Raw genomic sequence first — 14988 nt, forward strand, 5'->3', positions numbered from 1 at the left:
TGATCTTTGAATAGTTTGGGTCAGCGGCTGAGACTTATACACTTCCCCCATTAGTATTACCTGGGAAACCTGGGACCCCAGGTACACCCTGATCGCCTTTCATTCCATTCAGGCCTGGTCTCCCAGAATCGCCCTGTTGACAAGTTATAGAAAATTCCATAGTTATTGTATGAACAAATGCAAATTGTGTCTACACTTCTGACACACCAATGACTGACCTACTGACTGTAGTGTACAACAAAGTGCAATTCTATAGGTTTTCACAAATGATCATATAACTGATCATTTCCGCCAGTGCCAGATCCTTAGGACCGGAGACGTGTGAATACAGGGTCACCACCGTAAGGGCATTTGCAGACTGCCATAACATTTACACGTAGAAGTTAACAGGGCAAAAGTTCCAAGAAATGAAAGCAACGATTTTCCACAAGTTTCCCTATTCTTTCCAATGATAGTAATAAGAGAAAACTGAAGTTGCCCCAGTCCTGCCATTGTAAGATGTAGTGGTCACTTTTCATTCATTACATAGATGAAATTATGACAATTCCACAATATGTTGATGTGAATAAGTTTCTTACTGTTATGTACCACTGATGTAACAATGAGCTACTTGATGTGACCATTTAGGATATATCAGATGAACTCACACAATGAGTTCTTTACTCCTGAGGAAGTTGCCATGAGTGGCGAAACGGTGTGGGCTTCTATTAGCCACACATAGTTGACCGTTTGTTCTCCCTGTCTTATTAACTCCTTTATGGCCAGATAGATCCAGCAGGTTTTTGTCATATATAGTCTTGTGTTATTTCCACAATGTTTATGGGAAGTGGCCTATTTCGTGTCTGGTTTTTATTTTGTATTACAAATCATGACTGTGGTGTTTTTTACCTTGGTTTACTGATTTTTGACATTTTGCTGAATTTGAGGGTAGTTTCAACGACTATACAATCAGGTTGGTGGCCATATGAATTGTTTGTGTATGACTATATTTCAAATGTTTTTAAGATTTACATTTTCCTGATGTGTGTTAAAAATTTATTTTTAATAAAAATGTAACATTCTTTTCCCTATACACACTCCTCTTGTTTGAATTAGTGTAGTGTATTTACATTTGTGTGTTGGCTATTTATGTCATTTATTGAGCAGAACCTTTGTCTATGAGTCTGCAATGAACTATTTGATGTAGTAACTACATTTAAAGCAAAAGATGTACATTAATGTTCACATCCACTAATAATTACCGGAATTCCTGGTGCCCCTGGGTCTCCTTTTGGTCCTGGGAATCCGGGCTGTCCGGGGATACCAGGATTACCTTTTTCACCTTTGAAACCTCCATTGCCAGGTGGGCCGCGAGGACCTTCTGCGCCAGGTGGACCTTTGTGTTATCAGAAATAGAAGTTAGATAGAATAAGATGATAACTGGTGCTGTTAAGCCTAGTAGATGATCCCCCTAAGTATACTAGTTCATTATTATGGAATATTGTGCTAAACATCTGCCTAATGTCAAATGCTAAAGTAAGTCCAATGTATTGTTACATTAGTTGTGAATTCAGGGACCCTGGTGCTACCTGACGTTTTCTCAAAGATGTGGTGTACTGTGATAGTAGGGGAGTAGCTATAGGTGGTGTATAGGGAAACAGTCTTGCATCATGTTGTTTTAAAAAGCTGTGAAGAATTTTGTAAACTCCAGTCACACTGTTGTGTTGCAAAATCGGGTTTTTGTTTCATACAAACATCCAAAATTGTGATGTTTCCGTCAGACAATTGACCTTCATCAGGCTCAGTTTGTACTGTTGTAAAAAGCTGGTCATAACTATTGGACATAAAAAAGAACACATGTGTATGTCAGGAGGTATAGGGGATAAATTCTCAGGTGTTACCCCATTAAAATGATTAAACATTACTGTATATTGAACAGTACTAATGTGAACTGCAATATCTGGTGGCAATAGCAATGTGCATTATCATTAATATAGATATTAGCCATTAATATAGATGTCATAGGCGTGCGCCAGTTTGTGTCACTAAGCTATCTCTAGAATAATCATCCTGCTTGTGTGCTGGAATGAACGCCACAGATCTATTCAGGTAATGCAGACTATTTCTCTGCTCGGTTTCAGGTCTATGCAGAAGGGTTTACTGCAACGAATGGAATACCTGAACAATGAAGCTATTGTAATGGAAGTCAGCGCGACCTAGAAAGTGTTGCCGCTTTGTGCATGTTTATGAACAGAACTCCCTTTTCCCTATCATTTTAATGAGAACTACACAAGGCAGGTGGATTGGTCACATTCTGTGCTGCATAGAAAATACAGAGATTGCATAATTGTAAAAAAATTATAAATACATGTGAAAATCAACAATCCTTTTATCATAAAGACATATGTTAATCTGGACCCAAGATTTTTTAAGAATTTTATTAATTAAAACAAATTGCCAGATGTGGATTGCAATGAAGTGAACAGGCACTGGATCTAGAAGGTGATTTATTTGGCTTACTAAAACAGACAAAATATATTAGTTACACGCCCCACAATATTTTAGCAGAATGAGACTACTCTGTACTCTGTTTGGTTAGTGTACATGGAAAACCAGAATTCACCTGTAATCATTTACTATGAGTCTTTCTCTTTCCAGTGTCACTAGCCTGCAACATCAGTATTATCAATTTCAGCTGTTAATATGTTAATTAGGCTCTCTTCTGTCAGGTGACAGAAACAACCTGGTACCTCCCACTTGACAGTGTATAGCCTAATTACCACATGGGGGGCTGAAACTGGAATCACTCAAGAATGGTGGGGGCTGAAGTTGGCAGAGTATGTCATACTACAACAGGGTCGGTTTCAGTAGGCCCCTGCGTGACGAGCCTTAGTGGGCCCCTTTGCAGTGAACTTGCATGGTGGCAATACAAATTTAGAAACTAAAACAGTCTCCTGATCCCTAAAATATTCCCTAGTTTATTATCCCAAACCCTCAATCCTCTCATGGTTATTTTGTATAAAGCCCCCTCACCCCATAGATTCATGGATAATTTATGTACAGCCTTATGTGGGCCCCCCTGCAGCTCTGGGCCAGGAATGCCCAGTGCTGGTGCCAGCCTAGTGCTACAGCATCGGCTTGTCTCTCGTTCCTGATACCAATTTATTAGCATGATTGATTTTAATAAGCAATGTGTAATGCATAATTATCCCCATTGGTGGCGCCGCAAGGAAATTATACTCCTGCTATTAGTTGCCAGTGACAAATGATTGCTGGGTGTTCCAGCTCAGGGACGCTCACTTTATCAGTCATAGATTGTATAATGATTTTAGACCATTTCTCTGACAGAGGAAAGACTGACTTTTAGTTAAAATATCATATTCATAAGGCGGCATCTTTCTTTTCTAAACATAAGGATTTATATCCTGCAATCTTTGGAATAAGCTTTTAGCATTTCAGAGGAGTAAATTATATCACTTATGTGGAATACAGGCAGGAGACGCATCATTTCGCTGAGACAAAAGTTAACATAAGTCAGTGTGACCAAGACCGCTGGCAAAAACTAGTAGAAAAGAACCTGTTCACTTCAATACGTCTTCAGCTCTGGCTGGTTCCTCGTTCCATATTATAAAATGTAATTACTATGGTTACACCACATCCACAGAGAGCAAAGGCACTTATCACTGTATCTCATAAATAAACAACATGCAATGAAAGAAGATGGCGCATGTTAAGATCTAACCTTGAGGACCTGGGAGAGGTTCACCAATGCCCAGTGTTCGATGTTAGAAAGGTCACACAACACAAAACAAAATCACCGGTTAATACACAGCACAAGGAAACATCATTACAACAGGAGGCTTCATGCACAGTACACAACCATTGTACTTAATATCAGCCAGGCAAATACACAAGGTTCTTACAATAATAACAATAATAATAATATACCCATTTAACATGGCAGCTGCATAGGATTGCTTAAGAGGTTTGTCCACTTGAAGAACATTCCTGCAAATAATTGACATTGTTTGCATAATGAAAAGTTATAAAATTCTCCAATTCTTCACAATTTTCTAGATCTATGCTTGCTGTCATGCAACAGGAAGCTTCATTACTTACTTCCTGTAAATAAACACTGATCCATGGTCATGTGATGTCACACAGGTGCACGGCTCGTAATAATTCATTACACTGTGTGGTATATATATATATACCACACAGTGTAATGAAACCTGTGTGATGCTAATGAGTTGTGCACCTGTGTGACATCACATGACCATGGACCGGTGTTTATCTACAGGAAGTAAGCAATGAAGCTTCCTATAAAAGGAGAGATTGAGAAAAACATGGGGAGTTGATACAGAGAGTGTACTGGAAAATTTAATAACTGTTCGTTACACAAACAATATTAGTTATTTTCTGTAATGTGTTTTAAGTATACAACCCCTTTAATTCAATGACGTCTGATTTAGGAAAGTTATAAACCATTCACTGACACCTCTGTGAATAAATTAATTCTTTCATGGGAAAATGAATTAGCAGACCACATGGAAGGCATCCGGTGAGGAAAACAGAAACTACGTACACATTATAATAGGATTTTCAGTTCTTAGGATGGCAGGTCTGGAATGTGGAAACACTAAGTAATGTCATGTATTTCTACACATTATTAGCAACTGCATATAAAGTGATGCAGGAAACTGGTGCTGACTTTAAAGGTTGGAGTTTTGTTACATACTGAATTAGGCAAATGTATCAACTAAAATTCCTCTTAGATATTGTATTTACTATAAATATCACAGCTTTCAGAAAATAATTGATTTTGTTTGTGTAATGAAAAGTAATACAATTTTCCAATACACTTCTGTATATATTCCTCATGTTTTTCTACATCTCTGCTTGCTGTCATTCAGAAGGAAGCTTCACTGTTAACTTCTTGTGGAGAGATAAAACATCTAAGGTCATGTGATGTTACACAGGTGCATTAGAGAATAATCAGAGCTGCATGTTATAACGAGCACCTGTGTGACATCACATGACCAGGGACTGGAAGTAAACAGTGAAGTTTTCTATAGAATGACAGCAAGTAGAGATCTAGAATATTAGATTAATACAGAAAGTATAGTGGAAAATTGTATAATTGTATAATTTTTTATTGTACAAACAATATGAATTATTTGCTGAAAGTGGACAACCTCTTTAACATTTTACCTTAACTCGATTTATGTGTGGGTCTGGGGGTGGATGGGTCAGATTGCAGCCTGGTTTGTATGGACTTTCCAAATTACCTTACAGGTAGTGCTCTCAGTCAACAAATTTGCAATTTTTACATTTATTACTATTTTACTGACAATTTATGTATCTTTTTTTTTAATTTAAATACAAATAATCATGTGGACTGTGGTCAGACAAGATTGAGTATTATAAGGTTATCTGCACAGGTTCCACAATGATATGCGGTATTGCGTTTTTGATGCAGATTTTCCCAGTGGCCACTCCATCTTCCAGAACAGACACTTACCACCTAGGTTATATGTCGTAATTAGAGATGAGCGAGCACTAAAATGCTCGGGTGCTCGTTATTCGAGACGAACTTTTCCAGATGCTCGAGTGCTCGTCTCGAATAACGAGCCCCATTGAAGTCAATGGGAGACTCGAGCATTTTTCAAAGGGACCATGGTTCGGGAATAAAATGTGTTATTTAATTGAAAAAGAATGTCTACTGATAAGTTAGCAGATGTATGCAAACATCTGCAATCTATTCTTCACTGTTCCGCGCGTATATTATCTCCCGACAAGTTAGCAGATGTGAAGAACAGTGAAGAATAGAATAAAAACAGTGAACATAGAATCATTTAAGTGAAAAACGCAGTGAAAAACACAGTGAAGAATAGATTACAGATGTTCGGCACATCTGCTTACTTGTCGGGAGAGGAGATACGCTGTCCCGGGATCCGCTCCTCTTCTTCCACTGAAGTCTCCCCGATGTCTCCCTGCTGCCCGATGTCTCCCTGGTGCCCGATGTCTCCCTGCTGCGCGCGATGTCTCCCTGCTGCGCGCGATGTCTCCCTGCTGCGCGCGATGTCTCCCTGCTGCGCGCGATGTCTTCCTGCTGCGCCCGATGTCTCCCTGCTGCGCCCGATGTGTGTCTGCTGCATCCGATGTGTCTCTGCTGCGCCCGATGTGTCTCTGCTGCGCCCGATGTCTCCCTGGTGCGCGATGTCTCCCCGTTCCGCGTGTATCTTCCGACAAGTAAGCAGATGTGCCGAACATCTGTAATCTATTCTTCACTGTGTTTTTCACTTAAATGATCCTGTGTTCACTGTTTTTATTCTATTCTTCATTGTTCTTCACTGTGTTTGTTTAATTAAATGCTCGATCTCGAGCAGGGGAAATACTCGTCTGAGCAACGAGCCGTTTCGAGTACCTTAATACTCGAACGAGCATCAAGCTCGGACGAGTATACTCGCTCATCTCTAGTCGTAATGTTAGGAAAGTCTTTATGAAAACATGGTCTGGAAATGGTGTAGAAGAAAGAACAAAAGCAGAAGACAATAGTAAGACAGAAGCTTAAAGGAAACCTACCACTTGAAATGGCAGGTTTAAGAAGAAAACACCGAGCACAAGCTCAGGCTGAGCTGGTGCCGGAGCTTATTTTTGTTAGTGTTTTAAACCGCTGTATCGCGGTTTAAAACACTTTTTCAACTTTATAGCCGGCGCAGGGAGGTACGCGCTCGGCGCTTACCATGCGCGCGACCGTTCGCGCGGCTACATAGGAAGTGAAGGAGAGCCGCGCGCATGGTAAGCGCCGAGCGCGTACCTCCCTGCGCCGGCTATAAAGTTTAAAAAGTGTTTTAAACGGCGATACAGCGGTTTAAAACACTAACAAAAATAAGCTCCGGCACCAGCTCAGCCTGAGCTTGTGCTCGGTGTTTTCTTCTTAAACCTGCCACTTCAAGTGGTAGGTTTCCTTTAAAGGAAGAAAAAAGTAAGGATGAAGGAGAATGGAAAATAATAGGGACCAGTGTGATGCAATGGAAACTACTACAAATGAAAAGGGTAGAAGTTCTGGTATTTTTAGAGGCAAAGACAAACTATGCCACATACTATGCCTAAAATGTCTAATGATTTGTTTTTTGGGAAAGGGGTGACACTTAGTGTGACAACAACTTAGTGTGGCCAGACTGATCATGGAGATTAATGACCATATAAACTGCAGATGGTCTAGTGTTGCATAGTTTAGGATCTGGAGGATGAGCTGGGCTTTTGAATTCTAAAACATGTAATTCCTAATATTAACCTGCATTTTGTTTCCTTTTTTGGGTTTCCTCCATTGAAAAATAACAACTCTTATCCTAAACCTCAAAGAACAAGCCGAGTAAAATTACAGTATCAACTTCTCATTCCCTTTTTAAAGTTATCTCCTCTATCTGCAAATAACGAATATGCTGGCAGCAGAGACAGCCACCACCAATGTCACCATGTACTTTGTACATCAGGACATGAATAATGGATACTTTGCATTGTGTCTGCTCTATCAGTAATACATTAATAAGGTCAAATCAATAAGCATTGTGTCAGTGAATAGTTTATAATACATTATATGCCTGGTTCAACGATACACTAAGCTACTGACCCAAAAATCTTTCATATATAATATACCTATGCAACCTCTAAAACAAAAGTAGGTCGACCTTGTCACTTCACATCCTTCTAAGCAACCATGTCCATTGTTCTTAGCTAGTAACAAACTAGATAAGTGCGACGGACGCCTGAGCTTAGAAGAGAAGTCACCGTGACTTCCTAATTTCACTAGAGACACTTAAAATGAAGTATTTTTTTTTAACCCGTTGAGTTTGATGCATTTCTATAATCCAAGGTAGTAAGATGACAAACAATAGTGGAGTTGGTTATTTCATATAATAATATCACAGGGAATTATGTCCTCTTGTAAACACAGCTAATAACATAAAGTCTCATGAGTTCTTCAGTTTGGAACTTCAGATGAGGCTTTTGGAGGTAGACAACCCTCCAAAATTCTCTACAAATCTTCTAGAAAACCTAAACCTGGTCATTTGCATTTAATTATTGTTGGCTAAAGCCACTGATCTCAGTAGGACTGATGATATAATGTGTATGAGGGCCACAACAATCCCTCAGCACCAAGTATGGGGCATAGTTTTCTGAAATTCATTTTAGGCTCTGTTGCTTTGTTTGTACATCATATACATTTGGAAATTCTCCCAAATTACACATTGGATTATTGGACATGGCATAGGTAGCTGTATTCCAAATGGTATGGAGGATTTTCTAGTGAAACAAAATGATTGACTCCCTAACATGCTTGTAATGGATCTATTGTAGTCAATTGGATTCTTTTGGCTATATTCGTATCCAGCGTTTTAACAGCATTTCTGAGTATTGCTTTGCTTGTTAAAGCTGAACCATGGAAGTTAATGACAAGGTGTGCCTTGTGTGTGTGTTTTGGCACATGGTCGGCACACCAAAGCTCATAGATACATCCCATGTATAATGTGGGAGAATTTCCTCTTGTTTCTGGAACCATGAATGTGGTATGAAAAGCTTTAGGCAGAACTAACTCCTGCCCGCATACTGAGTTGATTTTAGGAAGTCTTATGTCGAGGAAGAGGTTGGAGGTCCCAGCTCCTTACCAGACTTAAAACACAAAACATACAACATAAGGTAATATAGGGAAACCCTTGCATCTAGATTGTGGGTACTGCTCACAACATAAGTTTCTGCTTTGTTCAAAATGGACTATAAGTCAACCTTTTTCTCTGCAATGAATGCCGTTTCAGTACCTGAGCGCCCAACATCAAAATCATTAATAGTGCTGGGAAACCCTGCTTTTAATATGGTATCGTAGTCCCATGGGAATGCAGTGGCACAGCATCCCAGCTCAGTATTTGCATGGACTGAATATACCCATGTGGAGACACCTTTACAGAGCAATATTACATGTTGTGTAGTACATAACACATTTATACAGCTGCCATTGTGGATACCAGGAGAGCCATTTTTAGGTTCCCTCCATGGTTTGATACCAAGAACGTTTGTACTTAATGCATGACTTCTTTTAAGGCAAATATCTAATTTCTCTTACAGCAAACCAGTCACAATGAAGGTTAATGTCTAATCTGCAGTCAGCATGTCAGAGTAATAACTCAGATATCAATGAGTAAATGACAAGTTATTCTAATTGTTTATAAAACAATATATCAATCCGCTCTGTTCCTGCTGCTCTGTAACATGCTGCCTGCAGATAGGATACTTTAATTATATAAATTATAAACATACATTTATTATAATGTACAATACTTTTGTACCAAGTACATCTTAAAATGATATATTTTAGTACAGAGACACCCCAGCTGGGGTGGTATGCTGTGCACACATGCTACAGACCACATAAAATGTGTAAATTATTGATGTTCTAAATTACACAAGTGTATGAAAATGCTTCTCATGTATGGCACAAAATCATAAAAAGCTGAATAAATAATGCAGGAGATCATATAGCCATATTCCATGGTTCTCTACTATACCGCTCATTAGTACTGTAAATGTTATATCTTATTCATGATGACCAATCTAACACATTATAGGAAAGTATATAAAAAAGTCATCAAGAATTAACCCAACGTGGGTATCCACAACCGCTTCTGCTGAACAACATCGACCACGATACTTAGTCATGATGGATGGTTCACTATGAGCTGCGGGACCCTGTCTGACACTGTCATAATATGCCAAGTCATTGGTTTATCAGGTCTAAATTACATTATATACACTAAAAGCAAGCCAGATTTACTGAAAATGACTGCTAATTATATCAGTGCTGTAACCTGGGACATGCAATCCTTAATAGCCAGTTCCCAAATGTACATTGATGTTATGTAATGAAATGCATGTAATGTATTTGCTGTGGCTGAAACCTGGTTTGACACATGGATATCTGTGTGTATGTGCATGTGTAGTTGAATTCCCAGGCAGGTCACATCAGTATATGGCTGCCTCTCTCCACAGAGTAAATCACGTACTGTACTCTACGAGGTGAAACTGTGCCTTATAATTGCATTAACTAGGTAATTTGCACAACCTAATTATAGCAATTACAGAAGCCCAGACATCTCTGAACAGGGAATGGCCATGGCATGATACCCATTTCTCTGTGCAAATGTGATATTTCCAGGGTGACCTATAATTCCAAAAGAACATCCAGTTCTCTCTCAGTCACTTGTCAGAAGTAGGTGGCAAGAATAAGAACTCTTAAGATCTCTGTGCAGAGCCGCATTCCTCTGTCCAGATACCACTAAGCCATGACAAAATACAACATTGCAGAGCTACAGGACTGACCCAGAGGGCCATTCTAAAAGATGAATACAAAAAGATGGTAAAATAGCTAACTTTACAAATGGACCATTCATAGAAACCAACATTCACAACAAAATAGATATACTGGAACAACTGCTCTTAAAGCTCTATTCTGTGCAGCCCATCTATTATTCCTCCTGGAAATGCATGAATAAACCGGTGGGTGTTAAAGTTCCTTTTTCTCAGTGGGATTCCCTACACAATTCAACATTGTCCGATTAAGTAACATTGCTAGACTGTATAGGGGTACAGTAAGGTTGCAGTAATAGCTAATTGTCTATTTATGTATACGCTTCCAGGTGAAATAGCAGAGGGCACAAAGCCTAAGGCTACATGCTCACTGCAGTAGCTGACCGCACCGTAGCACGGCGGGCACATGGCAGCGTGCGGGGAGAGGAGGAGGAGGTGAGTGCCGCTCACACCCGCCCCTCTCCATAAGAAGATATGGGCCACGGCGCCGTAATACGGGAAAAGATAGGACACGTCCTTTCTTTCCGGGCTACGGAGTGGTACGGTGCCGCACGTGTGCTGCAATGTACCGCTCCCGTACGATGCCGTGAGCCCATAGAAGTGTATGGGGGACGTATATACGTCCCCCATACATGTGTGTGAATGCAGCCTAATATAGATGTGTGTTACAGGGGATGCTAAAAAGTACTTACCGTATTTTTCGGACTGTAAGACACACAAAAAATCCTTTGATTTTCTCAGAAATCAAAGGTGCGCCTTATAGTCCAGTGCGCCTTATATATGAACCGTACTTACAGACAACAGCTGCCTTGAACTGTGCACAGGTCTGCCACCTGCTGGTCATTCATCCTTATAATCAGGTGCGCCTTATAGTCCAGTGTGCCTTATATATGAACCTAGACATTTTAGCAGGCATTTATTGATGGTGCACCTTATACTCCAGAGCACCTTATAGTCCGAAAAATACTGTAAATAGACAAATCAGGAGAGAAGGCGCAGGCTAAGAAATTCTGCTTAGTTTTAAAAGAAAAAAGTTCCAATATTCCCTCTAAAAGAAATCTGTAATCCAGCCTGTATAGTGCGAATCTATGAAGGCTGACTATGAGCTAACATATAATCTCCCTGTATTAGTTTACACAGCTCTGAGCAGTGGCTATTAACCCCTTCACTTTCAGCTTGAAAAGAATGTTGTTGGGACTTGATGCACAGATGTCTTTTTCTAACCTTATTTTCTATGATACTGGTAGGTGAGGTGCACTTTAAGACCATGTGGCTCAGGAAGCATCCCAGGACATACTGATAGTTGTGATGTCAACTGAAAAATAGCCCCAATGGCTTAATTGCTTTCAAGGAAGTTTAGGAAATGTAAGTAAAAGAACTGTATCAATGACTTGGCATACCACAGACCACTGTTCCTGGAAATAGCCTGTGATGTAACATTGTCAGTTTACATGCAATAATCTGAGATTTAAGGGCTGACCTTCAGGGCCTGGAAGAGAGATCACAATTCAAATATCCATTTCCATATTGATCATTAGATGAACGAGGGGGAAACACGGAGAATGTTAGAATGTACAACAAAAAAATCCTACATTCTTGGTTACATAAAAAAATTTCCAAGTCCCAAACGTACCAGTGGAAACAAATTATTATCAGCGTTGTTACAGAATATGGTGCAGGACTGGGGAGTAGACTGCCTACTACACTGCAATACAAGCATGTGTTAGGTCAACCCCATGCCGGCTTCATCACCAATATATTTTAAATACACCGAAGTTCCAGGTTGCCATTTATGGTTTTTGCTCTTTTGCTAAATCTCTATGCAGGCAGCTGTTTTTCTAATTGATGTCAGACATGACACCGAGGTACCGCACATGCAGCATTTTAACAACATGTCCTATTGGCCTGTGGGACAAAAGGCCGAATTGCTGACTTTTGTGAACACTGATAATAGCTTGCTTTATCCACATTAGCACATGCACAAATAAACAAGACAAAATGCTTCTTTCCCACAATACATGCAATAAATACAAGGCTTACAAGGAGAGCATGACTGAGCAGGGATGTGCTAGACTTTTCTCATTGAACGTGGTGACTGTCTAATGATCTGCTCGCTCATACAAGAAATAAGTACAATATGCCATTTCTAAACTGACTGCACTATTGCAGGAAAAAAAACACAATTGCTTTTTATACTTTGTATAATTATCATATTCTAGCAAACAGCGGTGGGTTTGTTTATATTATGTTTTAGGTATAATGATCGGATTAAGTGTTACACTCCATATGGAACCTCAACGTCTCTGAGTTTAACCTCCGAGTAACCCCTGATGTTTCGGTGTCTGTAATGTGTATCAGAAGTGATATAATGTATACAGCGTTATAGGTTCTTCGTAACTAGATATACCGGTAAACTGCATCCAACTAGTACATGTGTGTTTAACTAAATGAAAATAAAATCACAAGAACTTGGATTAGTGAAACTTGACTGTATTAGGGAGCTGTGACCTAGCGGCACACATTGATCTATTGTGCACAATCACAATTCCCACGGACATTGCAGTGCAGCGCACTCCCCCCAACTAGTCACAAATATTAGTTGTTTGTGGCCCGTCATGCACTTGCTCTTCGCCTATTGATGAACGAGCAGTGTATTTTATGACAAAGTATCCACCATGGTTACATTCATTCGCTTTATTTTGGTTTGAAGTCATAGCACTCTTGCAGATAAAATCAGCCATGTTTTCCTTGTACAAAAGAGATCACAAATCTATGCAGATGCCACACTGCCGCACACAAAAATGAAACATAAGGTGAGAGGACTGATGTTCAGTGGATCCCGCCGTCTAATGCAATGAGATGAAGTCAATGGAGTGCAGGAATGAAATTGCAGACGCAAGGCTCCAAATTTGTTCATGCTTCTGTGCCCCCAAGGATTTATTTTCACAGTGTAGAAGGCAATGATTTTTTCACACGTGCTCACTATGTTCACTGGCTGGGTGACCATGAATTGAGTAGCCACAGGTTGTGCCAAGGCTATTTGTGCTCACTAGCTTATTTCAGTGACATCATGCTGAAAAAGGTGCTCTTTGTTTTGCTACCAGCTAATAGTATTTCAGCAACATATATTTCATGTTTCTCAATTTTATCCATGTCCAAATGCATACGGCTTGACATAGATTACTCTATATGTATCCAATAATACTTTTTTGTATATTTTTATCTTTTTTGTGTTTAGATTTGGAATTTGTCAAAACAGAAGGTAACCCTGAAACTAAATAGCTGGTAGCAAAAGAATTACCCGAAGTAACATACAAGTAAATGTTTTTACCTGAGCGTCCGGGAGGTCCTGCTGGTCCAGTATTTCCTTTGGGACCTGGTGTGGCTTGTCCAGGGAGACCTGGTTGTCCTGGTAGTCCTGGGCTACCTGGACGTCCAGGATAACCACTGTCTCCTTTAAGGCCAGGAAATCCAGGAGATCCGGGGGGACCAGAAAATCCTGGCTCACCCTTTGCACCTATAAGTACAAAATAGTATAGTTAAAGTTAAGGTAAATGTTTTGTGCAACAGAAGTTATTCCCAGTTCACACACGCATCAGTGGTTTCTCATACAGTCTTCATTATACGGAGTGTCATGAAAACGAAAGATCAAAAGAAAATCTCTCAACATCTTCCATTTCCCATTAACTTCCATCTATGGAAGTTACAGTTCAATTATAAAAACAGGAAAAAAAACAACGCTGCCTGATGTGCTTCTAGCAACCAAGCACCGCAATGTTTCCTTGCAGCGCCACGTCACTTCACTTGTGCGTGATTGATTACAGCGCCAATGGAGCTGACTGGATACACACCTGCTGGTGAGTACGATGGGGGGTATTTATGGGAGCACAGCATTCTAGGGGACACTTCTACCCCTGAGGAAGTAGCAGGAGATGGAAAGTGTGGGGAGCCCTCCACCTACTCTATAACTACTAAACCAACCCGCAGATCTACCACCTTGATGCTTGTGTACCTTCCATTACCATACTGACTTGCAATGTATGAGAGCACCCTAATTTTAGTCACCTGCATTCTTTACATCTAACAATTTCTTTGCATAGTGGTTGGTATTTTGTTTGTTATCCATTACATTCATTCATTGCTAGGAGTGGTTTGGATATTACTTATTGTTAGAGGAGGGGTTTTGTTGGTCAACCTTACATGGTTGAGCCAACTTCTTGTATGGTATATGTACTTGGTACATTTTTAATTGCTTTTATTGTGTCTACCATCTCCTTGTTGGAGGCAATTTTTGTTTAAATAAAGATTTATTATTTACTTTTTTTGCCTCATGACACACTCCTTTTTTGTACTATATGTCTAATGTGCTCTTTCCACTATTTCATAATAGTGGCAGGTGTGGGCTGAGCCTTACATTGCTTAAAGAATTTAGGCACATTTTTGTAAAAATAAAAATACCCACAATCATCCACTCCATTCAAAGTCTAACTCTGGCAGTGTTGTAGAGTTTAAACCAAGCGGCCGGTGTGTAACCTTATTTTTGTGATTGGTGGGGGAAGGGTTACTCATTGGACCCCCAATATTCAGACAAATCACCAATCCATGGGTTAGTTTCAATCTTTGGAAAGCCCCTTTAATATACAA

The 14988-nt window shown here is 39.8% G+C and overlaps 1 protein-coding gene across 1 annotated transcript in view; it reads right to left on the bottom strand.

The window, feature by feature from the left end:
- COL4A5 (collagen type IV alpha 5 chain) overlaps nt 1–14988 on the bottom strand; it is a 108554-nt gene that overhangs the window by 7090 nt on the left and 86476 nt on the right. Inside the window, exons 41-43 of the mRNA XM_072123987.1 lie at nt 13676–13861; nt 1242–1375; nt 61–133 (exon numbers count right to left, since the gene is read on the bottom strand). Of these exons, the coding sequence (XP_071980088.1) occupies nt 61–133; nt 1242–1375; nt 13676–13861 (393 nt within the window). The remainder of the gene's footprint in view (nt 1–60; nt 134–1241; nt 1376–13675; nt 13862–14988) is intronic.

This window comes from Engystomops pustulosus, chromosome 9 (assembly GCF_040894005.1).
Source record: "Engystomops pustulosus chromosome 9, aEngPut4.maternal, whole genome shotgun sequence".
NCBI lineage: Eukaryota > Metazoa > Chordata > Amphibia > Anura > Leptodactylidae > Engystomops > Engystomops pustulosus.